Source organism: Numenius arquata, chromosome 8 (assembly GCF_964106895.1).
Source record: "Numenius arquata chromosome 8, bNumArq3.hap1.1, whole genome shotgun sequence".
NCBI classification, from domain to species: Eukaryota; Metazoa; Chordata; class Aves; order Charadriiformes; family Scolopacidae; genus Numenius; species Numenius arquata.
In genome coordinates this window covers 60,961,272-60,985,035 of record NC_133583.1, presented here as the reverse complement: position 1 = coordinate 60,985,035, position 23,764 = coordinate 60,961,272, and the positions used below count along the sequence as shown (strand labels likewise).

Here is a 23,764-nt window from a genome sequence, read left to right as displayed (position 1 = left end):
TCTAAAGTCCCCCCACTCAGTGACACTCTGTCACTCAGCATCAAGAGGCTGTTGCAGGAAGGAGCAGTTTCTTGCAGCCCAGGGTGTGTTGGAGCCGGGAAGGTCTCCCCGTGGCGCGGTGAGGAGCCGAGTGGCCGTGCCAAGCGCCCGGCACGACTCCAGCGCGCTCCATTTCACTCCTTTCTGGCTTTTTTTTTCCCCTCTTTTTTTTTTTTCTCTCTTTTTTTTTTTTTTTTTCCCCTTTTGTAATCACTTCTGCTTGGGAAGAATTTAGGTCTGAGAAAAACATTCAAAGCCCCTTTTTGTGCGAACGGCAAAACAAAAACCTCTCAAAGCCCCGGGGAGGATTTCAGCGGTGAAAGCCGGCTCTGTTCCCGGGGTGGGCTCATTGGCGGGGGGGGAGGTGGTTTTGTTGTGGGGCCCAGCACCCCATAAATACCCAGCGCCCCACAAATACCCAGCACACGGCTCTCGCTGCGTCTTGGCTGCCGGAGCCTCGGGCCCTTCACTGGGGAGAAAATGTACAGCCAGTGAGTATTCCTGAGGCTTTCTTCTCCAGGAGGAGGTCACCCATCGCCAGTGTGGCCGGGGGGGTTGCTGTGAGGCTAGGGGGTGTCCATGTCGGTCTGTCCCGTGCCATGGTGGAATTCTGGCCCGGGGGGACAGGCTCAGCTCTGGGGACCAGAGGATGTCCGTAGCTGGTGTAGGTGGAACCTTCTCAGCCACGCACTCGAGCTCAAAGAAAAAAACCTGCTTATCCAAGACCTGGGAGATACAAGTTGGATTTTTCTTCCTGATGATTCAGGGTATCCTGCATTTGTCCCCTGGATGAGGGTCTTTGTCCTCAGGGCTGCCGCACGGGCTGTCCCCTTGGTGTTCCCTGTTTCTCTGTGCTTGGGCCAGGTCGCAGGCGGCTGCAGTAGCTGGTCACAGCCCTAGGAGCCTTTGCCCCACGAAGGCTGGTCCTTCTCCCTCCTCCTGATCTCTCACGTTATTTACAAGTCCCAGATCAGTCGTTCAGAAACAAAACCCCCTCCCTCATTGGGGGTTTCCAAAGCGATCCCAAAACCAAGTTAACCCCATGTCTGCTGGTCCTTTCAGAGTGGAGCATCCAGCTGGAGGCTACAAGAAGCTTTTTGAGACCGTGGAGGAGCTGTCTTCTCCGGTGACTGCCCACGTCACAGGTTGGTGCAGGCTCCCCCATCTCCTCCCTCCCAGCTCTTGTGCTGGGGAGCTCGTGGTCACCAGAGCTCAGAGGCTTCACAAGGGCTGGAGCAGAAGGTGGGAGGTGACAAGGCTGGTGTGTTTTGGTGTCAAAGAAGGACAGGTTGGGTGAGGGATCTTCAGACGTATCAATCAACTCAACATCTTTGGTGGGTCTGTAGGTGAAGAAAAAAGCACAGTTCTAAGAGCTCATGGATGTTTAAAATTCAAGTTTAATGAACACTAAAAAAAGAAATTAAATAGTTTGACGTTTTGTTCTTGCTCTGATTCACTGTGGGCTGCGCACGGACCAATCCTGTGTCTTCCACAGGCAGGATTCCCACCTGGCTGCGAGGAAGCCTCCTGAGATGCGGTCCCGGCTTGTTCGAGGTGGGCACGGAGCCCTTCTACCACCTCTTTGATGGCCAGGCGCTCCTCCACAAGTTCGACTTCAAGGAGGGGCATGTCACCTATCACCGAAGGTGGGTGGCAATTTTCCAAGCAAAAAATAAAAGAAAATAACAAAGCATTTGCTCGACCATGAGTGCTGGGGAGACGGGATCTGCTGCCCAGCACGTGGGAGCCACCGGTTATTTCAAGTACGTACAGTTATTGGAAGAACTCTAATGGTGAGATCACTAAAACCGGCCGAAAATAACTGAAACTTGCTCAGTTAGAAAAAATGCAACTTTTTGTACGGATACAAAACATCTGGAAGGGGAGGGAGGGAGGGCTGGGTGCAGCTGCAGTGGGTGACAGAATTTGGTCATTGGCTGAAAACTAGGCTGTTTTCAGTTAAAAGCTGCCGAGCTGTCAGCTTTTGGGTGTTTTGGTGCAGAATATTTAGGCAAAACACTGTATTTCCCATCAGCTCCCTCTGGGGGTGGGTGCTGGACCCCACGTGCTCCAGATGCAGCAGGAGCCTGCGGGGACCTGCTGCTGTCAGAGGTCTCGTGAGGCTCATCACAAGAACATCTGTATAATAATCACATAGCCCCTTGCTTTTTTAATGGTTACACCTTCAAGGTGCCTTCTTGCCCTGCCCAGGTTTGTCAGGACGGACGCTTACGTGAGGGCGATGACGGAGAAAAGGATCGTGATAACGGAATTTGGCACCTATGCCTACCCAGACCCCTGCAAGAACATCTTTTCCAGGTACGGCAGGGCCGTCGAGGTTGCAGCGATCTCCTGCGGTGCTTCCGCTTCCAAGAAGCTTCTTGACTTCTCCAAGAAGGCCCTGACCGCCTGTCCGTTCTCTCTGCTCAGGTTTTTCTCCTACTTCAAAGGTGTGGAGGTGACTGACAACGCCCTCGTGAACGTCTACCCCGTGGGCGAAGATTACTACGCTTGTACCGAGACCAACTTCATAACCAAAATCAACCCCGATACCTTAGAGACAATTAAGCAGGTGGGTCTTTCTACTGAGCTTCTGAATAGGTGGAGGAGTAAAACTGACATGAAAATGTTTTAATAACAGCCTCTTCCAACAAGGGGAGAGTTGGGGTTTGTTGGAGAGATGATGCAGAGAAAGGGTTAATGAAAGCAGAGTTGGAATGAACTTCTAAATGAACCTGCTGCTGCTCTGAGGAATATTTAATTAGGAGGCGCTGGGGGTCCGTGATCCATACCCTTGTGCTTGGGGTGGGGTTTGCAAAGGGGACCGTAACCGGAGGGTTCCTACATTGGAGCTGAGAAGCATTTACCCCATGGAACTGTGTTTTGATGTGTTTCTTTGCTGCGTTACCAATGTCCAGCCTGTGGAGCTTCTCCTTTTGGACCCCAGCATCCCAAACCTCTCTCTGTAACGGTGTCACCTCGCCTGACCCTCTCAGACCACTTGGCTTTGCTCCTTTTGGGCTTATCTGGAGTGAGAACATACTGACCTGTGACGCCTCGCAGAGCTGGTGACCTCCCGTCTGCCTCCAAGAAACCTCCTGACTTAACTGCATCTTCTCCTCCAGGTGGATCTCTGCAAATACGTGTCCGTCAACGGGGCAACGGCTCATCCCCACGTTGAAAACGACGGGACGGTTTATAACATTGGCAACTGCTTTGGAAAAAATTTTTCCCTGGCCTATAACATCATCCGGATTCCTCCGCTTCAGGCAGGTCGGTTAATCCCACCTTGGAGAGAACCCAGAACATCCCATCCCATAAATCTCTTCTCTTTTTTTTTTGTTTTTTTTTATCCTTCACATGGGTTTGTCATCAAGTTGGTTTTTTTAATAATCTTTAGGTTGTATTTGCTTTTTTAACTAACAGAAATGTTATCTTTAAAACGCTTTAAAGTGGTTTCTAAGTCATGAACTGCCTTTGTGTTAAAGGCAGAAACTTGGTGGGCAAATACTACAAATAGAGCCCAAGTAAGCACGGGGAAACCCTCCACAACCCACCAACTTCTCGCTCTCTACAGCTCCCTGAAAGAAGGACGTAGCCAGGGGGGGTCAGTCTCTTCTCCCAAGGAACAGGCGATGGGACAAGAGGAAACGGCCTCAAGTTGCTCCAGGGGAGGTTTAGGATGGATATTGGGAACAATTTCTTCCCCAAAAGGGTTGTGAAGCCTGGGAAGAGGCTGCCCAGGGCAGTGGTGGAGTCGCCATCCCTGGAGGGATTTCAAAGCCGGGCAGACGTGGTGCTGAGGGACATGGGTCAGTGGGGGTTTGGGCAGTGCTGGGCTGGTGGTTGGACTCCATGATCTGGAAGGTCCCTTCCAACCCAGACCATTCCATGATTCTATTACCGTTCCAGACAAGGAAGACCCGATGAACAAGTCGGAGGTGGTGGTGCAGTTCCCTTGCAGCGACAGGTTTAAGCCCTCTTACGTTCACAGGTGAGGGTTCCTGGGGTCAGTAAACTTCAGTGCAGGTCCAGTGACAAGTGAGATGCTGCTCCTGGGTGCCACCAGCGCGTCCCCACAGCAAAGCGGCTGCTTTGATAAGCGAGTGGATGCTCGCAGCATCCCTCTTTACCCGCACAAAGGTGGGGTCTGTGTGTGCAGCATCACTGGCCTCAGGTGCTCTACAGAAATGGCCCCAGGACTTGTTCTTGCATGCAATCAGCAGCTAAAATTAGGTGATTTACCAAAATCAGGATGTTTATATCCCTGTCATTTTAAGCCACCATCTGTGTACTATATTCAATGCTTAAGACAAACTAATTGCATGGGTTTTCTCCAAAAAAAACACTTGATGTGCTCCCCATGTGTTTCCAAACAGCTTTGGGCTGACCTCGAACTACATAGTGTTTGTTGAAACGCCCGTGAAGATCAACCTCCTCAAGTTCCTCTCCTCCTGGAGCCTCTGGGGAGCCAACTACATGGACTGCTTTGAGTCCAACGAAACCATGGGGGTAAGTGGTGGGTGATACCAAACTGGGCTGGACTGGGAGGCCCATCGTATCAGTTTCTCCTTCATTTCTCTGAGCCTACACCAAGCATCCGCTTGCTTTTCAGGTCTGGCTTCACGTGGCCGAGAAGAAGAAAGGCAGGCTCCTCAACATCAAATACCGCACCTCAGCCTTCAACCTTTTCCATCACATTAACACCTATGAAGATAATGGCTTTCTCATCGTTGACCTCTGCACCTGGAAGGGGTGAGTCTTGCCGTACCGGGCTGGGTGGGGTTGGAAGGGACCTCTGGAGATCATCTACTCCAACCCCCTGCCAAAGCAGGTCCACTCAGAGCAGGCTGGAGACAGGTTTGGAATGTCTCCAGAGAAGGAGACTCTACACCCTCTCTGGGCAGCCTCTTCCAGGGCTCTGCCACCCTCACAGGAAAGAAGTTCCTCCTCATGTTTAGATGGAATTTCCCGTGTTCCAGTTTGTGCCCGTTGCCCCTTGTCCTGTCCCTGGGCACCATTGAAAAAAGACCAGCCCCATCCTCCTGACACCCTCCCCTTTAGCTATTGCTCAGCATGGATGAGATCCCCTCTCAGTCTGCTCTTCTCCAGCTGAACAGCCCCAGGTCCCTCAGCCTTTCCTCAGCAGAGAGATGCTCCAGGCCCCTCATCACCCTCACAGCCTCTGCTGTCCCCTCTCCAGCAGTTCCCTGTCCTTCTTGAACTGGGGAGCCCAGAACTGGACCCAGTGCTCCAGATGGGGCCTCCCCAGGGCAGAGCAGAGGGGGAGGATGACCTCCCTCCACCTGCTGGCCACGCTCTTCTGGATGCCCCCAGGAGACCGTTAGCCTTCTTGGCCATTTTCCTTGCAGTGGAAGCGGTGCGCAGGCGCGGATCGCTTCTGCCAAGGAGCAGGGCCAGGACTCGTCTTACTCCATTGAATTTTAGGAAAAACCAGCTGTATTTGAATCCCGTGACACGCAAATGACATCTCATTTTCCACCCGTGCCCCTGTTTTTGCGCAGGTTCGAGTTTGTTTACAATTACCTCTACTTAGCCAACCTGCGAGCCAACTGGGATGAGGTGAAGCGTCAGGCAGAGAAAGCCCCGCAGCCCGAAGCCCGCAGATACGTCCTGCCCCTCAACATCGACAAGGTACCACCGCGCCTCCGTGTCCCCGCCGCTGCCGGTGGGGCTGAGACGCCACCGTCACCCCACTCCTTACGGCCGAGCATCGCTGGTGCTCTGCCCAACCCCTTTAATGCAAATTAAACATTTTAATGAAGGAGGGAACTTAAAGTATGGGTCTTCAGAGAAAATTTTAATTTTCTTTAGCTGATCAGCGTTATTCCATTTTATTTCCCCTACATTACTGTTCAAATCAGAGACTGTGGGGCAGCAGTTAATTCCGGAGGGTGGAGAAAGCAGCCTGAGTGTGTGTAGTTAAATCATGGAATCATAGGGATTTGGGTTGGAAGGGACCTTAAAGCCCACCCAGTGCCACCCCCTGCCCTGGGCAGGGACACCTCCCACCAGACCAGGTTGCTCCAAGCCCCCTCCAACCTGGCCTTGAGCACAAACCCCCCAGCTCCAGCTTACGGCGTGAGGTCCCTCAACGTGGCCACCCTGGACCAGAGCTCGCTGGCGTATCCATATGCTCTTTGGGTAATTTTTCATTCATTTTCTCGGGTGTTTTCCTTTGTCCCAGGCCGACACGGGCAAGAACCTGGTGACGCTGCCCTACACCACAGCCACGGCCACCCTGCGCAGCGACGAGACCATCTGGCTGGAGCCAGAAGTTATTTTCTCAGGGCCACGCCATGGTAAGACGACTACCACCCCCCAAAGCACAGCCATCGGCAACGCCAGCACCCCCTGTGCCCCGCCTCCCCCTCATCCTCACTATATATATTTATTTTTTATTGTAGCCTTTGAATTTCCACAGATCAATTACAAGAAATACGGTGGGAAACCTTACACCTACACCTACGGGCTGGGGCTGAATCACTTTGTCCCAGACAGGGTAAATATCAACGAAAACCCTTTCCCACGTTTTCCAGTTTAAAGGACAAGAAAAGATTATTTCTGACAACTATTTTTTGTTGTTTTTTCCCTCCTTTAGCTTTGCAAGCTGAATGTTAAAACCAAGGAGACCTGGGTGTGGCAGGAGCCGGATTCATACCCATCGGAGCCGATCTTTGTTTCCCACCCGGATGCCCTGGAGGAAGATGATGGTAATAACGATTTTATTTTGGTTGAGGGCACAGAGGCTTGAAAACCTCGTGTCCGCTGGCCCCGGGGGCTGCCTACAAGGGCACGAGCAGATTGTTCTAACGCTGGTGGGAAGTTTGAGGAAAATATGAGAAAACTAAGACTGAATGAAAAAACCAAAGGAGAAAGCCCCTCTGGGTTTAGGTGAGCTCTCGTCCTCGTTTGGGCTTTGTCACTCGAGGACACGTAGTTGTACCCATGTCACACACAGTACGTGGTTCCTTCACGCACCCCCAGCCCTGAACCTGCTTCGGACGGCGCGTGGCAGCGCTTACTCCCTGAATTCCCCATCTCCGAACAGGATTACGTGAAACTGGGAGAAGTCTTGGCGCTGCCAAATTAAAGAGCCAACTCCCACTGGTTTCGACAGAACCAAATTGCGTATTATCCCTTCCCAGCTCAGGAAAGCGCTTCTGCAGGGGCTCAACTCCCACTGAAATGGTTCTAAGCTTGTTTTTAAAAGCTTTCCAGAACTGAAGTGCATTTTACGTGCATCTTTGCAATATGCTTAACTTCTCTTTTATCTTGTCGCATTAAACCTCAGCAGAATTATAAAATAATTCATAGTGTTGAAAAAATTAATGGACAAAATGTGATGTCTATGCCAGTAAGTGATGTTTGTCGTCAGCCCCAGCAACAGCTTTTCCCAGTTTCTATTCAGAATAAAAACACGTTTCAGTTTTAAACAGAAACTCTGTATGTGCCTCAGCACCCCAGGCTGGGAAAATGATGGCAGCAAGAACCCAAAATAGTAGGAGAAATAAATAGATAGCCTCAGTCTAGAGTAATATCGGGATTTACTGGTGTCCTGTGTGTGAGTGGCCACCATTAGCCCCGGGGCTGGGTCAGCAGGTGCCCCCCCAGGACAGGCTGGTTGTTTCTGTCCCTGCCAGGGGTTGTGCTGAGCATCGTGATCAGCCCGGGCGCGGGGCCGAAGCCCGCCTACCTCCTCATCCTCAACGCCAAGGACATGAGCGAGGTGGCCAGGGCCGAAGTGGAGGTGAACATCCCCGTGACCTTCCACGGACTCTTCAAAAGAGCCTGACCGCTGCCTGCGACGTCGCCTCGGGCTCCTGCCAGCTCCAAAAAGGTGCAGTCTCCGTCCACGAGCGCTCAGCTGACCTAAATTCCTTCAACGTCACTTCTTATTTGCACGGCTGCTTAATTAAGATTGAGCAGTTCAGTTCTGTCGCTGACTCTTCAAAATACTTAACCAGATATTTTTCAGATAGACCCTCTGGCATCATTTCTGGACGTACAGTTGAAACAACACAAGGTTGGGACGGGGAGTTTTGTTGTTTTTACCAAATTTTAACTCCACCGCAGCCACAAAGTTTAAATATATGAAATGGGAGAGCGTGAACTCGTTACCTGCACACATGGTAACGCGATGTAGAATCTCTGTGCTCTTTTCTCTTTCCCATTTCTCTCCTCAAAGTGCAGTTTCTTGACTTCTGGATTTCACGGTAAAACAGGAATATGAAAAAAATCAAGGAATTGTTCCGGCTGGGGATGAATTTGCTTCCTTAGAGCGCTCTGGGCTCTCAGCTTAATCCTTCCTCTTCACAAATGCGTTTTCCACTACTGTAGTAGGAGGTTATGGTTCAAAATACAAACTTACTGCTAAAAGACTTAAAATCCAGGATTCTTGTTTGCCTGCAATGGTTTAGCGTTTTTTATTAATGGTATCAAAGAATTAGAAAATCATTTACATTGAAGATTTCTAGCACGGGGGGCTAGTTCGAAAAGGCTGATGATTTGAGGCTGGGGCAGTCACATTCTGATGACGGGATACGGACACGGAGACACAGCCTGGGACTTCTGCTGGGCTGTAATCTCCAAGCACTGCGCAATCACCTAATTAAACACAAAACCACGTATAAATATAAGCAACGGGCCTCTGAAACAAAAAACAAGTAAAACTTACTAGTTCTGCACTCGTTCCATAATGCATTTGTTCTTACTTTTTGCAAAATAATGAAGTTTAAAATGAGGAGCTGTTGACCATAGCGTCAGGGGAAAGAAGAGGTCGGTGTTAAGAACCACTGGGGCAGGGGAAACGTCAAGGAAAAAACCTCCTTGGGCCCCCAAAGTTTATGCCAGAGACCACTAAACTGGTTTAAAGTCACTTTGGTGACAAGAGAATTACTTTTGGAACACTGAAACTCCAGTTTTACTGTAAAACTCCAATGAAAATTCATTTCTGTTATTACACATTCCTCCTCTTCCCAATCACATCACAAAGTAGCAGAACATCCTGCTCCTTCGCATCCGCCTTTATCTAAGAAGTCATCTTTCTTGGTGTCTTGTGACACCAGGGACTGAAAATACAGAACTGGTTTTGGTCTTTAAAAACAAAAGTTAACAAAATCATAATGGAGAATTATCTTATCACATGGTGCACATTTAATAGTCTCCTTTGCCAGAACCTTTTGTGTGTCTGGTTGGAAACCAAAGGTCATGTTGAGCATCCTCCTGATTTCAGTGTGCCTCTCCCACCGCTGCTGGAGCGCACGTTGGCTTTTAAAGCCTCTTAAAAAAGCAGCACGTTGCGGCTCTGAAGGAGCACGTGCTGTCGGTTCCGACACAGCCAACCGTTAATTCCATCTGTTAACAAGAACTGGGATAAAGTCGCAGAACAATATTGTAAAAAACCAGCTAAACACACGACCGTGAGTTGTGATGTGCTGGTGAAAATTACCCGAGTTACGATTCATCTTAACCTATTTTCTTTCCGCGTGTAGTTCCCAGAGAGAGGCAGTCTCAGGGCTAGAAAATACTTCTCGGCGCTCTCCTATTATCAAAGTTCCCATAAACTCCACAGAAAATATTTCCCATCTACGTACTACCATAAATATGTTCCATATTTAGAAGGATTAATGGATGGCAGGCTTTATTTGCAATCTTTAAGTAAACAAGCCTCAGAAGTGCAAAGAACATTTGAAGGATTGCTAATAAACAATATAACAAGGAAAAATAAAAGAACAAAGGCAGCGGCTTTCAGAAAGAATCTAAGCCTGAATTTTAGAAAGTGAAGATGGGGCGATTATGCAAGACCAAAAAAGAAAGGATTTGGACAGAGAATCAATTAAGAGGTTCAGTGAGGAAACGCTGTAGTAAATAACCAGAATTCAAGAGGAACTTTTTGGATAGACTAATGGGAAAGAGAAAAGATGAGAATTCCAATGATAAATGCCCCAGAAGATGGAGTGAGAAGTGGGAGACCTGGCTCTGACCTTGAGCAAGTCACACTCTTGTGCATTCACCCCAAGATCCTTCTGAGATCCGAGGACAAAATGTACCAGAAAGAATATCTAAGGAAAAAAACCCTACCTTTCTAGTATTTTGAGGTAGAATCACACCATCATCCCAGAGCCTGGCAGAGGAGTAAAAAGCGCTGCTTTCTTCCTCCAGCCTGGAGAAGAGAGAGGATTAAACATGCTTAAAAGCACAAGAATGTAATAAAAACCATCAGGCTTTTAGATCAATCATAGATGAAAAAGGCATGTACTTCAATCTCAAGTGAATGTGCGGTTCTACTGTTAAAATTAATTAGAATCCAGCAATTAATGCCTAACAGATGTGATCGTTCTGCAGCACAGACAACCCTCCACATCCCGAATAGCTTGATTTTGGGTTGTACGGTTTCGGGGTTGGGTTTTGGGTTTGGTTTGAAGTCAAACATTTGTGTTTCCTTGGGAAGATCCTAAGAGCAGACATGGAAATTTAAAATATTTTCCAGTAGATTCAGGTTTGCTTCATTTGTTTGGGATGCACTGATCTGTAAGATGACCAAAACCAGGTAATTTAACCAATTAAATCCCAGTGCAACTGCAAGGGCTTATGTTTAGGGGCCTTACTTTTCTTTCAGCTGTTTTAGCTCTGACTCGTCTCCTGCAGAGTCACTGTCCTCGGTTCGTGGGACTGTGGAGAAATGTCTTGAATCCACAAGAGCAACCCTGGCGTTAGGCCACAGGAACAGAAAGTTTGGACTGAAGGACCTCCCACACTACAAAAAAAAAATACACAGCACAAACTCACTGAAATTAATCACGAAAAATACAGCTGTAGGACAACACTATCAAGTTCAAGGCAGAATATAACTGAGTTTAATTTGTAAAGTGCTAATGATGCAGCTCCTGTATCAGTACAGACACCCTGCGGGAGCAACCATCAACCCCCAAGGCCTTCAATATGGCTATTTTATTATTTCATTTTTCCTCCAAGCACTTAAACATTTAATTCTGGGCAAACAAGGAGCCCTACTCCACTTAGCAGCAGCGCCAACAACACAAAGAGTAGCGCAACTAAAGGAGACGTGCTCCTCGATCGCTGAAAACCAACAGAGAAAAAAAGGCAGGATGGGCTCCAAGTAGGGACGTTTTCAGATAATTTGGTTTTTTTAGAACTGGCTCTAGGTTCTTGGATGCAGCCCAAATTTTCTGTGATGTAAAAGTAGTTAAAATAACATATTGAGTTCAACGTCTCTGACAGCAACTGACTGTTTTCAAAATGAAGGGCTGTGAAATCTTGGCAAAGCATAAAAAGTCTATTACCAAACCCATTAATGCTTATTCTACCCATACCATACCATACCATACCATTTAAGACACCAAGCTAAGCAGGAGTGTCGATTCCCAGGAGGATAGGGAAGCTCTACAGAGAGACTTAGATAGATTGGATCATTGGGTCAAAATCAATGGCATGAGTTTCAACAAGGGCAAGTGCCGGGTTCTGCGCTTGGGCCACAATCACCCCACGCAGCGCTACAGGCTTGGGGAAATGTGGCTGGAAAGCTGCCTGGAAGAAAGAGACCTGGGGGTTCTAATTGACAAGCGGCTGAACGTGAGCCGGCAGTGTGCCCAGGTGGCCACGAAAGCCAACGGCATCCTGGCTTGTATTAGAAACAGCGTGAGCAGCAGAAGTAGGGAGGTGATTGTGCCCCTGTACTCAGCACTGGTGAGGCCACACCTGGAGTATTGTGTCCAGTTTTGGGCACCTCGATCCAAGAGAGATACCGAGGTGCTGGAGCGAGTGCAGAGGAGGGCAACGAAGCTGGTGAAGGGCCTGGAAAACAAATCCTATGAAGAGCGGTTGAGGGAGCTGGGACTGTTTAGTATGAGGAAGAGGAGGCTGAGGGGAGACCTCATCACTCTCTTCAACTACTTGAAAGGACACTGTAGAGAGGTTGGTGCTGGTCTCTTCGCACAGGTAACTAATGACAGAACGAGAGGGAACGGCTTCAAGCTCCAGCAGGGTAGGTTTAGACTGAACATTAGGAAAGAATTTTTCACAGAACGAGTGGTCGGGCATTGGAACAGGCTGCCCAGGGAGGGGGTTGAGTCACCATCCCTGGATGTGTTTAAGAGCCGTTTAGATGTGGTGTTGGGGGATATGGTGTAGGGGAGAACTTTGTAGTGTAGGGTAGGTGGTTGGACTCAATGATCCCAAGGGTCTCTTCCAACCTGGACGATTCTATGATTCTATGATTTATGCTACCCATGCTATAACATAACATTTATGCTACCCCTACCATAACATAACTTTCGATCCCGTAGCAGCCCCCGATGACAATGGTTATTTTGGGAACAGGCGCACAAGCCACAGCAGCCATCATGGAGGCCTGGGCTTTTAATCTGTTGGAGTGAGCCTCTGCCTGAAATAAAAATAAAGATTTCTTTTTAGATCCTTTCAGTCTTTCTTCTGGATTCCCTCCGCTCCCACCACACTTGTATTTCTAAAACAGTTGTTTCTTTACAGTTCTGTATGATCATTTCTTCCCCAACAGTAAGACAGCATTATGCACTGATTTTACTATGAAAATCAGCAAAACAGTTATAACCATGGTGCAAAAACCAGTAATACTGAGCGACCCTCGCTCTCCCAGCCATTAGCAAATGAATTCCAAGTTTTACAGCTTGCGTGCCAGCTGGGCAGTACCATTTTAGCTAAGGATAGAGGCCTGCTTAAAATTAGAGTAAAATGAGAACGCCAGTGGGAAGATTTAAGAACGGAGTAATTATGAAGTTTCTCAGTTTTAAAAAAATATTTTCCTAACAATTAATAATTTTCAAAATGTAATCTTAAACAAAGCAAGAACTGGGCAAGACTTGAATGAAGGCTATTGAAGTGAAATTACCTGGGAGAGGCTGGCTGGCTGTGGCGCCTGCGGAGCGGTGTTCTGGAGGAAGAGGATGGGGACGCCGCGCTGGCCGCAGAGCTGCACGAAGTGGCTGCCCTTGAGAGCGGCGTCGTGAGACAGCTCCCCGTTGCTGGCCACGACCCCCACCAAGCGCCTGCAACACAGACAACGTGAACCTTTTCACTTCTGAACGCCAGGAATTATCAAACTGTAGCTCGGAATGTCCTGAAGGATGGAAACAATATCCGTGAATTCAGAATGTAAAAGGATGCAGTTATGCATGTTGTTTCATTCAAGGATCCTCATGTACCCTCCAAACAAGTCTTACAGCTCTCCTGATGTGTAAAGCTTGGAAGAATTAAGACAGGTTAAATACCCAGAGGATGGGTAAAGCTTTAACTTTTATATATTTTTATATATATATATACACTTTTTTATATATATATATATATATATATATAAAAATTTGACCTGTAAACCTGAGTTTACACTGCAAGAAAACACACAAGGTGCCAGGACTCCGGGCTCTCTCTAATTCCTGTAACATACAACGTAACAGTCAATCTGAAAAATGTGTACTTCCAACCTAAAGAGGCTCAAAAAAATATATTTTACTACCTTTTCTCTTTTCTTTCCTAATATGATTTGACTGGAACGTTGTATGCTTCATGAATGCTTCGGGGAGGTCGGACTAGATGACCTTTGGAGGTCCCTTCCGGCCTGGACCAATCTATGAATCTATGAATGTGTTAATAATGCAGTCTGATCTGAACTCTGCAAGGTTTTATTATAAGGGTATTATCCCATCTCCATCACATGGGAGAAGGATGATGGATTTCAACTCCGGTTGGGAAGGAACACTTTTAAAGATGCTGTTTCTTATTTCTTCAGGAATCTGCTGAGACTTCACTGTTCCGGCTGCCTGAGCAAACAAACCACTTCAAAGTCATTAAAGCCATTGATTTGTAATCACTCTCTGCTGCTATTGGCCTGAGACACGATGAATTCGGAGCTCGGAGACAGATCACCGGCCTTTCTAGAAGTATTTTATTATCAATTCCCGATGGATTCAGAACTTCATAAACATTGTTATTGGAATAACATCAAACCTGATGATATGAAAGCTACTGAGACAAATGCATCCACACATCGTGATAGTGAAATCAAGCCTTACCCTTCCACATGGCCAAATCCTGTCACTAATGTTGTTCCATAATTAGCCTTGAATTCCTGGAACCTGCTTCCATCCATCAGACGGCTCAGAATCTGCAAAGAAATATACTTTAGTGTGTGGATATATATATGTGTACATATTTTTAGTCTTTACTACAGAAATTTAACTGAAAATAGGATTAATTCAAATAGTAAGGAGACCTGTAAGAACTCAACCTAAAAGAGCACAGAAGCCCTTCAATGTCTTACACTCCGTGTCCGTCCCAATTTCAGAGCTTTACTGGTTTTTCCCTCAGTATTTTTGTTAGGCATTTAAGTTACAAAATAGAGTCTTGACTTTTTGGGGAAAAAAAAAAAGGCAGGGGGAAGGGAAAACAGGACAGGAAAGGGAGGCACGGTCTCAAGGCAGCCAACACGGTAGGAGACGTGACAGCATCTCAGAGGGCGCCTGGAAACAGATGGGGTTCAGCTGCCAATAATCAATCTGTAATTGTAATGATCTCATCTCCAGCAGGTTTTCAGCTTAAATATTTTCTATAATTCAACAGGATTGTTGCTGTTCTGCTCTATGGCAGGCTCAAGACAGTTTGGCAAAGGATTAGGTAGTAATACGGAGTATCTCAGGCGCTTCAGGATTCTCCAAGAGGCCTGTTGATGATTAGTCTGGAGCTACGAGATGGAGAAGGGACAAAGGAACACGGTGAGTGTCACCTTACCAGTTTCACAGGGAGGGTACACCTATAATCTCGCGGCGCCAGTCCCAGGAGCTCATCGGGACTGTAGAGAGGGCTGTCGTGCTCCACAGCCTCCTCCAGCAGTGGGTGGTAATTTAATGTTGAGATGACATTCCGAATGCACTCGTAGGCTTCCTCTTCCGAGGATGCAAAGTGGTCACTACAGCCACTGACTCTAGGAGAGAGAGCAATGTTAATTAGCATGGAATTAAAGGAATCTGAACTCTGATAGAAAATCCAAACCAAAGGGAAAATCTTTGGTTTTTCTCCAAACTCCCTGAAAATAGTGTGTGATTTTGTTCTTGTACGAATGAGCTGAGAGCACTGACAGTGGGATTTCTGTGCCATCCACAAACCCAATTCACAGTAAGGACTTCTCCCTTGGGACTTTTGTGTTTCCCTATATTAAAGAAAGACCTTCGAATTATTTTCATTATGATGTTGTTGCAAATAATATAATAAAGGGAAAACAAACTTCAAAAATTATTTCAAAATAAGCACTTCCAGCCCAGATATAAAGAATGTAACTTATTGCATGCACCACAGTTGGCTGCCTCTCACACCGGTATTTGGTTTTGTGAGAAAGGCTCTGTACTTATGTGAGATTTCTATCAGAGCGTGTGTGTGTATATAGTATATATTTTTTATATATATATATATATATGTATTTCAGCACAGGGAGGACATGGAGCTGTTGGAGCGGGGCCAGAGGAGGCCACAGAGATGCTGGGAGGGCTGGAGCCCCTCTGCTGGGAGGACAGGCTGAGAGAGCTGGGGGGGTTCAGCCTGGAGAAGAGAAGGCTCCGGGGAGACCTTGGAGCCCCTTCCAGTCCCTCAAGGGGGGGGCTTCAGGAAAGCTGGGGAGGGACTCTGGATGAGGGAGGGGAGCCATAGGAGGAGGGGGAAGGGTTTGACACTGAAAGAGGGGAGATGGAGATGAGATGTGGGGAAGAAGTTCTTTGCTGTGAGGGTGGTGAGAGCCTGGCCCAGGTTGCCCAGAGAAGCTGTGGCTGCCCCATCCCTGGAGGGGTTCAAGGCCAGGTTGGAGGGGGCTTGGAGCAACCTGGTCTGGTGGGAGGTGTCCCTGCCCAGGGCAGGGGGTGGCACTGGGGGGGCTTTAAGGTCCCTTCCCACCCAAACCATTCTGTGGTTCTATGATTCTAGGAACACAAAGTTCCTGTGGACAGCAATAAAGCTGAAATGACAATGCCACGTTACTGTTTTCATTTCCAAGAATTCTATCTGGCCCCACGATACTCCCACGTATGTAACTGAATACCATCATCCTTTCGTAATATTTCATTTATCACTTCTACTTGTTTTTTTTCACTACGTTTTTCAGTCTTGAGGACCATATGGTATCACGTCACTGGAGTAGTTTCAATCACGGTCATTTAAGATAAAATGATAGTTTTTTTAAAGCTAAGTATGCTGAATTCTCTGCTGTTTTTGCAAATTATTTAACATACTTAGAGTGAAGTTTGGCTCCTCCTAGGTCCTCAGGAGAGACGTCTTCTCCCGTGGCAGCTTTGACCAGGGGTGGGCCAGCAAGGAACAAGGTACCGATTTTATCTATGATCACCGCTTCTTCGGCCATGGTTGGCACATAGGCGCCTCCGGCCACGCAGGAGCCACACACCACCGCCACCTGAAGGACACAGCAACCAAAACAAACCCAGATGCTGGAGAGGGGGGAACGGAAAAGCAAAAAACCCTTACATTTCAGAAACCTTCAAGAGACTAAATCGCAGCTTGGGGAACGATGAACTGGAGATATAAATTCCAGTAAGAACAACAATGCTGGTTTTGAGAGAGTTCAACGTTTACTCTCAAATAACCCAGGGATTTTATGCTTTTCCATCACCATCAGTCCATAAACGCTCAGAAAATCCTTAAGGTTAAAGTATTCTGTTATGTGAGGTACTATATGAATCTCCCTTCCCCACAAACAGAAAGAGGAGGGCTTTGGGAATTTTTTTGCATGTTTGAGAGCTGTTCCTGGAATTTTTATTACAGCAAACCGTTTTCCCAGAGCTCTCCTGATGACACCTACTCCACTTATTTGTACTCCAAGTGACACTGTACCTGCGGGATCCTCATGGCAGACATTATTGCTTCATTGTAGAAAACCCTGCCGCCGTGCAGCTTGTCGGGAAACAGCTCCGACTGAGGTTGCGGAGAAAAGACAGAGGGAGTTTGGATATTAACTACAAAAGCCAAGGCTTCCCCTTCGCTCCATTCATTCCCAAACGCATTGTAACCTGCCTCTTGGAACATCACCACTACATCATTCCTGAAACTTTCCTACACAGCACCCCCTGCAGTATCTATTCCCCTTATGCCTTGTGAAATTCCACAAACACACCCGTGTGTTTTGAAAACAGAGGTAAGTTTCGTAACTTTATGTGAAACAAATTTATTCTACACAAAGTGAGACTGTAAACATAGAATCACAGAATTGCCTGGGATGGAAGGGACCTTTCAGAGGCTCATGTTCATCCTTTATCTGTGAAATGACTTCAGAACAGTTTCCCTTTTTACTTAGTTTTTGATGCACTTCCTTAAGTCAGGTAAAAACTTCTTCTATACGTCTTTCAGTCTGCAGCAGGATCTACTTTAGTCTCTGTAATAACATGGCCTCTGGAAAGTAACCTGTAAATTCTCCTTTTACAGTAAGAATTTCAAAACCTAACATTTTAAAGGCCCTGGAGGTTACTGCGTTACTATCATAAAAGTTACCATAAAATTCAGAGTAATTTTATAGATTCTGAAGTTTAAAACAGAAACCTCAAATGCTGTACTAATTTATTAAAGACACCAAAGCATTTCAGCACGCTGAGATCACCCGTGCTTGGTCAGCACTTTGTCCCCCCACTGAAATTCAAGTTTCTAAACTTTGATTAGGCACAAGATTAGCCAAAGCCATCACTGCTGTTATAAATCATCTTCAAACCATTGCCTGGACTCCCATTTGTGGACAAAACTCTAACAGACAACAAAAGTCAGCCAGCCAGGAAAACTAAACCGAAATCTGAGGTTTGTTGCTAAGAATTAATATGATTAAGATAAGCATGGGTATTTTCTGCTGTGAATTGGTTCAGCTATTACCTGCAGTGGTAGGAAAGCTCCCCCGCTGTCGACAAGGTACACAGAACACAGCCTGTTCTGCAGGGCTATTTCTTGAGCTCTTAATTGTTTCTTCACCCCGATGGGATAAATAGTTCCTCCTTTCACCGTCGCATCGTTTGCCATGAAGACACACCAGACCCCGCAGATTTTGCCGATTCCTGTAAGTGGTACCACAGACACTTATCAGGACTCTCTAAAATACCACAGATGAAACAAGGGGGGACAAATTATAGCTGGGATGTTCTTTCAGTAACACTGTATCAATAAGCTGCAATATAAGTTGTAAATACCACACAGGGAAGAAATCTATTGCTCGTCTCTGGAATAACAAGCTGAAAGCCAATGATATTTAAAAATAATAATCTGAATGACGGAAGACAGAACTTGAAATAAACTTACTTACTCCTGGTGACAATGTAAGAGAAAAAAAAATACATAGTTTGGCTTCCAACTCTTGAAATAAGAGGAAAGGTAATAAAGAATTACCTATATAAAAGTGAAAAATGTAACGATCTCTGACAAAAGATAGGATTTTATACTTTAATCTTCCATTTACTTTTTAAACTGGAACTGCTCTTCAAAACGCAATGAAGTGAGAGGCTTGACTATAATTTGAAAACTATTACAAAAGAAACACCACAGCTCCTGTGTCTCACAATAACTTGGTCCCCTTTCCTTTGACCCATTATTTGACATATCATCCTAAATTTTTTGAGACAAAAATTAGTAACTGGGAAGTAGAATAAATTACTAAATCTAGAAATTAAAGAATGTTTTTCCTTTAAAGGTTTCTCTCAGATTTCTCATCAAAAAGCATAGAGGAATAATACAGTGGTGGCTGAACTCCTTCATGCTGCTACTAGACAGGCCTGACGTTCACTTTTCCTAGGAAAAACACATTCTCAAGATACTAAGATATTCCATAAAGCTGATCACATGTATCCTTTTTGCTCTCCCAGTAGGACCAAACACCTCTCCTTCAGTGAGCAAGGCCGCTCAGCCCGTATCCATCTTTAGATCAAATGTGAATCCTATTTAAAGATACCAGCAACGAAACAAATGAACTCCATCCCTTTCCCGTTACGTCCAGTATTACATTTGTTAGGAATTACCAGTAAGGCACCCGGCAGCAGGGACGTCACCGTAGGGCAGATCGAGGCCTGCCAGCGGAGACAGCTCAAGAAAAGACTCATCATCAAGCAGCAACTTGAGGCGCTCACGAACAAACAGCTTCTTGTTTCTCTGAGTATGGCGCAAGATGGCATTTTCTCCCCCTCCTTTACTGGCCGTCTCTAGCAATTCTGAGTATCTGAGTCAAGAAACAAAAGTTTCAGTTAATGAAAACCACCTTTACTCTACGAGTTACCCTGTAGAAGATTGAACATAGTACTTCAATGTATTGCACAGGTTTCACATCAATAGAATGAGAATGAAGATAAATTCACATTTTCGGATTATTGTTTCTTACAGACTGTAATAAAAAGCAGAGGTATGTTATTTAAAGCAAGCATTTCAGTTTCATTATTCAGAAATTGTCTAATAAAGGCAAAAAAAAGAGTGAAATAATACAAATATTCTATCTGTAGGTTATGTTCATAGCTAGTAGACATTATGCTCCCCTGGGTGTTGCCCACATACACCCAACACAGTATTTCACAATATATGACACAGTTAATCTCTGCCAGCAACCCCCCGCGCGGGGCACTGACGAGGGGCTGAGCATCAGCAATGACAGCTGACTTTGAGAGATACGGCCCTACAATAACATTACCCTATAAATTTGCAGCTATTAATAAGGCTGTCATAATTTGCTAGTCCTAATCACCGTGGACATTCACCTCCGTGTTCCAACCGCTCTAGGGAAAAATCCAGTCAAGGGATTCAGTTTCCCTCAACAAGTTTATCTGACAAAAATCAGTGACTGGTAAATAGAATAAATTACTAAATTGGCACGAAAAGCACGCTCCACAGCATGGAAAATATACTTTAGAAGCAGCAAATACTGCAGTGTCACTACAATCAAGAGAGGAAGCGATTAGCAAATGTTATTGTCAGGGCAACATGATGTATAGATAAAGAATTAAATAAACTGTAAACAAATGTGGTAGCTTCAATAATTTTAGTCTTAAATAAACCAGGTTCTTCATTGCAAATAAAACATTTTTCACCAAGATGCATCATCTTTCACTAAAAATACTGTTTGACATCATAACTATTCAGGCACCATTCTGTCCATGGCTCCATTATCTTATCGTGGCTTCCTGCAGCCTGCAGGGATTGAAAAACCTCCGGAGAAAGGAGCTAAAGATTTTTAATAATGTCCTAAATGCCACCACAGGAGGGCACAGTGTGTTTGCCATAGCGTCGCTGCCAGCTCATGTATCATTCCTCTGAACAAAGGCGATGGTTGAATTTTTGCCATCTGATCTTTAAGGACAAACGCATAAAATAATCTTCCTGCTTTTATCCGTGAATCACAATAAACTGCAGTAACTGTCACCTACTCCTTCAGGAGGGATCTGTAAATGCCCGAGTCTCCATTTATGTCTTTGTGTTCAAAAACTGAGTAAGAAACAAGATTTATGAAGGTGTAGAAAAAATACTTCATGGGTATATAGGCAAAACAACGGCACATGGCAGTATTTCAAATACAGACTGCACCCACATTTAGGCATTTCAGTCAACATTTAGGCACCTCTTCTGGGGGGCTGAAATTATCAAGGGCTGACCCCTGTAAAATCCACTCTGCGGAGAAGAAAAGCGCAGCCAGGAAACTAGGCTAAGCTCCAAAACGGTTAGGTAAGAAAAATTGTTTTCTAATCTTTGGACTTTCTAATTAGCATTCTCCCTATGTTAAAAAGTTCCTAAAAGTGCCCGTAAGTAACTCCCACATCACCTCACAAGCAGCAACATTTTTAAAACACCACAAAAACAGTTTATTACCTTTTAATAACAGCCTCACTGTTCCTTAAATTCTCTTCAAACACATGGCGATACACAGACAGGATACGTCCATCTAAAACAGGGTAAGTTTTTGCATACCGTTTACATTTTGCTTTATTACTTACTAAACGGCAGGGGAGCATGTCGCGTGTCCGTTTCAACCCCTGATTCTGCAGCGAGTGTGCTGGCTCTTTACCGTGACACAAGTCCTGATATTTTCTTTCGAACACGCGATTTAAGGTTTGTAACCCTGGGAGCAGTGGAGACGCGGCCCTGGGGGGCCGCCTGCCAAGGGAGCACAACGCCACAGTGTTCCACATGACCCTGAGGGCTGAAGGGAGAAGAAACAGCATTTATTGGCCTCCCCCCAAAAAAAAAACCCAAAATAATAAAAAAAAAATATATAAATTAAAACTTCAGACTCCCTCGGCTGAGAAAGTGAAGAAGGCACCGCACCTCAGGCCCGGGGGCGTGAGGGAACACCCCGGGAGGAGAGAGCGCTGCGGCGGCGGCTCCCCGAGCCGGGGTGGGAGAAGGACCGGGAGCGGGCCCAGCCGGGCCTGCGGGGACGAGAGGGGCCGGGCCGGGCCCGGCCGGGCCGTGCGGGGCGGCAGAAGGACCGGGAGCGGGCCCAGCCGCGCCTCTGGGGCCGGGAGTGGGCCGAGTGGGGCCCGCGGGCTGGAGGAGCGGGCCCGGGAGCGGGCCCGAGGAGCCGAACGGGGCGGGAGGGGGCCCAGCCGGGCCGAGCGGAGGCGGGGCCGGAGCCGCGGGCCCTCCGGCGGGGCTCCCCGGCCTGCGCCTCGGCCCGCCGCTGCCTCGCCTCCCCTTCCCTGCCCTCCCCGCCTTCCCCGCGTCCGCCATGGCCTGCCCCGCTCCCCCGCCGACCCTTACTCGGGCAGCCGCCGCTCAGCCGTCCGGGCCGGGCCCGCCTCTCGGGGCGGCTCCGCAGCCCACACGGCGGCCCGCCCCCGGGTGTCCTCTCCTCCGCCCCGGGTGTCCTCTGCCCCGGGTGCCCGGGCCGGGCTTGTCGGCGGGGCCTTGCGGCGCCCCGGAGCTGGGCCCTGCTGCCGGGTGCGCCTTCCCGAAGGAGCCCCTCTGGGCCGGGTGTCCCTTGGTGCCTCGGGTCCCCCAGCCGGGTCTGTGGCCACCTCAGTCCCCGCTGGGTGCCCAGGCGTGACGGCGCTGGGCCTGGGCCCTCAGGGTGGCCGGGGTGACGTCCCCTTGGAAGGGCAAACAGAAGTAACATAAGGAGCAAGGCGAATTGCTGCTGTAGGAAATAAGTCCAATTACATACACGGTGTATGCGTTCGATTTGTAAATTACACGTTGTTGGGCGATACAGAATGTTACAGACCCCACTGTAGGCTCAGAAATACGGCGCGGGTGCCTCGCTTGCTGTTAAGTACAGGGCGGGCACAAAATGTCTCATTTTCAACCTCCTCCTTTCTCCGTTACGTGTCCGGGAGACAACGCTGCTGGGCACCCACAGACAACGTTTTGGGAGACGCCATTCCTCTCAAGAACAGTTGTAAGCCGTTCGAAGCTGTAACCGCTCGGTCAAAATGCCTAAATGCTTTCTAATTAAGTTTATCATTAAAATGAATTTAATTTTGTTTTGTTTTTTTTTTTCCTTCCATACCTCGTCCTGTCCCTAGGCTGCTTCAGGCAGTTTGCTATTGTTAGTCATGGCATAACCTGCTAGAAATTACTGCTTGTTGCCTTTCAGCGACTTCATTAAAATGCATTCCTGCCAGAGAGCGCTTTATCCATACATATTAATAAGGCTTCGTAGCGATAATTAAGCAATGACTAACATGTTGGTGAATGTGAGTATCCAGCAGAGGCAGGAGAAAGAATTTGTAGGTAAATAAGTTGTGTGGTATGAAAAAATCTTGACCATAATAATTAAGGTTCGCTGAGCTGTACTAATTTAAAATAATTTTATTTTTTTTTTTTGTCCTTTTACACTCAAAGCAGATGGGACTGGTTTTGATACCGTGCTCCCTCGTATCAAGAAACTCGGCGCAGGTGGAGCTGCGGGAAGCGGAGTGTGGCTTCGGATGTCCTGGGATGTCCCAGAGTGTCACCTGCTGTCCCAACGCTCGTGGCAGGGAGATGAAGGTCTGTGCTGAGCCTGGGGAGGAGCGGGCAAGGCTGCTGCTCTCTCGGGGCAAACGTGGTGCTCCAGGGCAGCACAGCCACTCCAGGGGTAGCAGAGGGTCATGATAAATCTGGGAGGGGCTGTCTGTACCTGTAAAGAATCCCTTTTAAAAAAAAAAATAGGACCACAGCACTGATTTACACTCTCCTAAAAGGCTCATTAATTCTGGACCAGCCAGAATGAGGCAAATGGTGGGCGTTTGTTACTGATAATGAAACTTTTAAACCAAAACTCTGATCTGGAAGCGTATTGTAGGCACTGATGCAGGCACAGAGAGGTTCCCAGTATAGCCCCGGTATGAAGTTCACAGCCTGCTCCACCATCCAGGCTGGTTTGGGGCATTTGAGGTTGATTATTTCAGTTCACGTCTCCCCTCCTTCCGTGGTGTAACCAGGACTCTCTTCTCCCAGCAGTCTGAAAAACTTGTAAAGAGCTGAAGATGAGAGACAGGAGACACTTGGCAGCTTTATATAGATCTTTTGCATTTCCTGTGGGATTTTATGTGACTTTTTGTGCTCTCTGTGGTGCAGGTGATAATGGGGAAGGAGAGAGTGGTGACAGAAATTCGCGTAAAGCAGGAGAATACATTTGAGGAGGTCTGAACTTCAAAGAGGTGGTGGTGGTAGTGAACATGCTGGGTGCTCAGCTTGCTGGAGAAGGGATTGCTGATGC

The 23,764-nt window shown here is 47.1% G+C and overlaps 2 protein-coding genes across 2 annotated transcripts; one reads left to right on the top strand and one right to left on the bottom strand.

Moving 5' to 3' along the window:
• Positions 1-519: 519 nt before the first annotated feature.
• Positions 520-7,855, top strand: RPE65 (retinoid isomerohydrolase RPE65). The gene is made up of 14 exons (XM_074151443.1): positions 520-530; positions 1,102-1,184; positions 1,535-1,685; positions 2,251-2,358; positions 2,470-2,611; positions 3,165-3,312; positions 3,952-4,033; positions 4,419-4,551; positions 4,655-4,794; positions 5,565-5,694; positions 6,248-6,362; positions 6,468-6,562; positions 6,662-6,773; positions 7,704-7,855. Exons 1-14 carry the CDS (start codon positions 520-522, stop codon positions 7,853-7,855), a joined length of 1,602 nt encoding a protein of 533 aa, XP_074007544.1.
• Positions 7,592-21,256, bottom strand: LOC141467115 (methylcrotonoyl-CoA carboxylase beta chain, mitochondrial-like). Its single transcript, XM_074151442.1, has 12 exons — positions 20,932-21,256; positions 19,101-19,297; positions 17,968-18,146; positions 16,945-17,025; positions 16,329-16,507; positions 14,842-15,034; positions 14,127-14,218; positions 12,950-13,106; positions 12,344-12,466; positions 10,671-10,819; positions 10,144-10,225; positions 7,592-8,667 (listed from the first exon to the last, which is right to left on the bottom strand). Exons 1-12 carry the CDS (start codon positions 21,249-21,251, stop codon positions 8,584-8,586), a joined length of 1,836 nt encoding a protein of 611 aa, XP_074007543.1. The 5' UTR covers positions 21,252-21,256; the 3' UTR covers positions 7,592-8,583.
• Positions 21,257-23,764: the final 2,508 nt, after the last annotated feature.

Coding starts and splice junctions, on each gene's coding strand:
- RPE65 (XM_074151443.1), top strand. Junction 1,185..1,534: donor GGTGACTGCCCACGTCACAG/GTTGGTGCAGGC, acceptor TGTCTTCCACAG/GCAGGATTCCCACCTGGCTG. Junction 5,695..6,247: donor TGCCCCTCAACATCGACAAG/GTACCACCGCGC, acceptor CCTTTGTCCCAG/GCCGACACGGGCAAGAACCT.
- LOC141467115 (XM_074151442.1), bottom strand. CDS start 21,251: ATGTGGAACACTGTGGCGTTGTGCTCCCTTGGCAGGCGGCCCCCCAGG. Junction 18,147..19,100: donor TGCTGCCGGGTGCCTTACTG/GTAATTCCTAAC, acceptor TACCACTTACAG/GAATCGGCAAAATCTGCGGG. Junction 8,668..10,143: donor TACCTCAAAATACTAGAAAG/GTAGGGTTTTTT, acceptor GTGTTTAATTAG/GTGATTGCGCAGTGCTTGGA.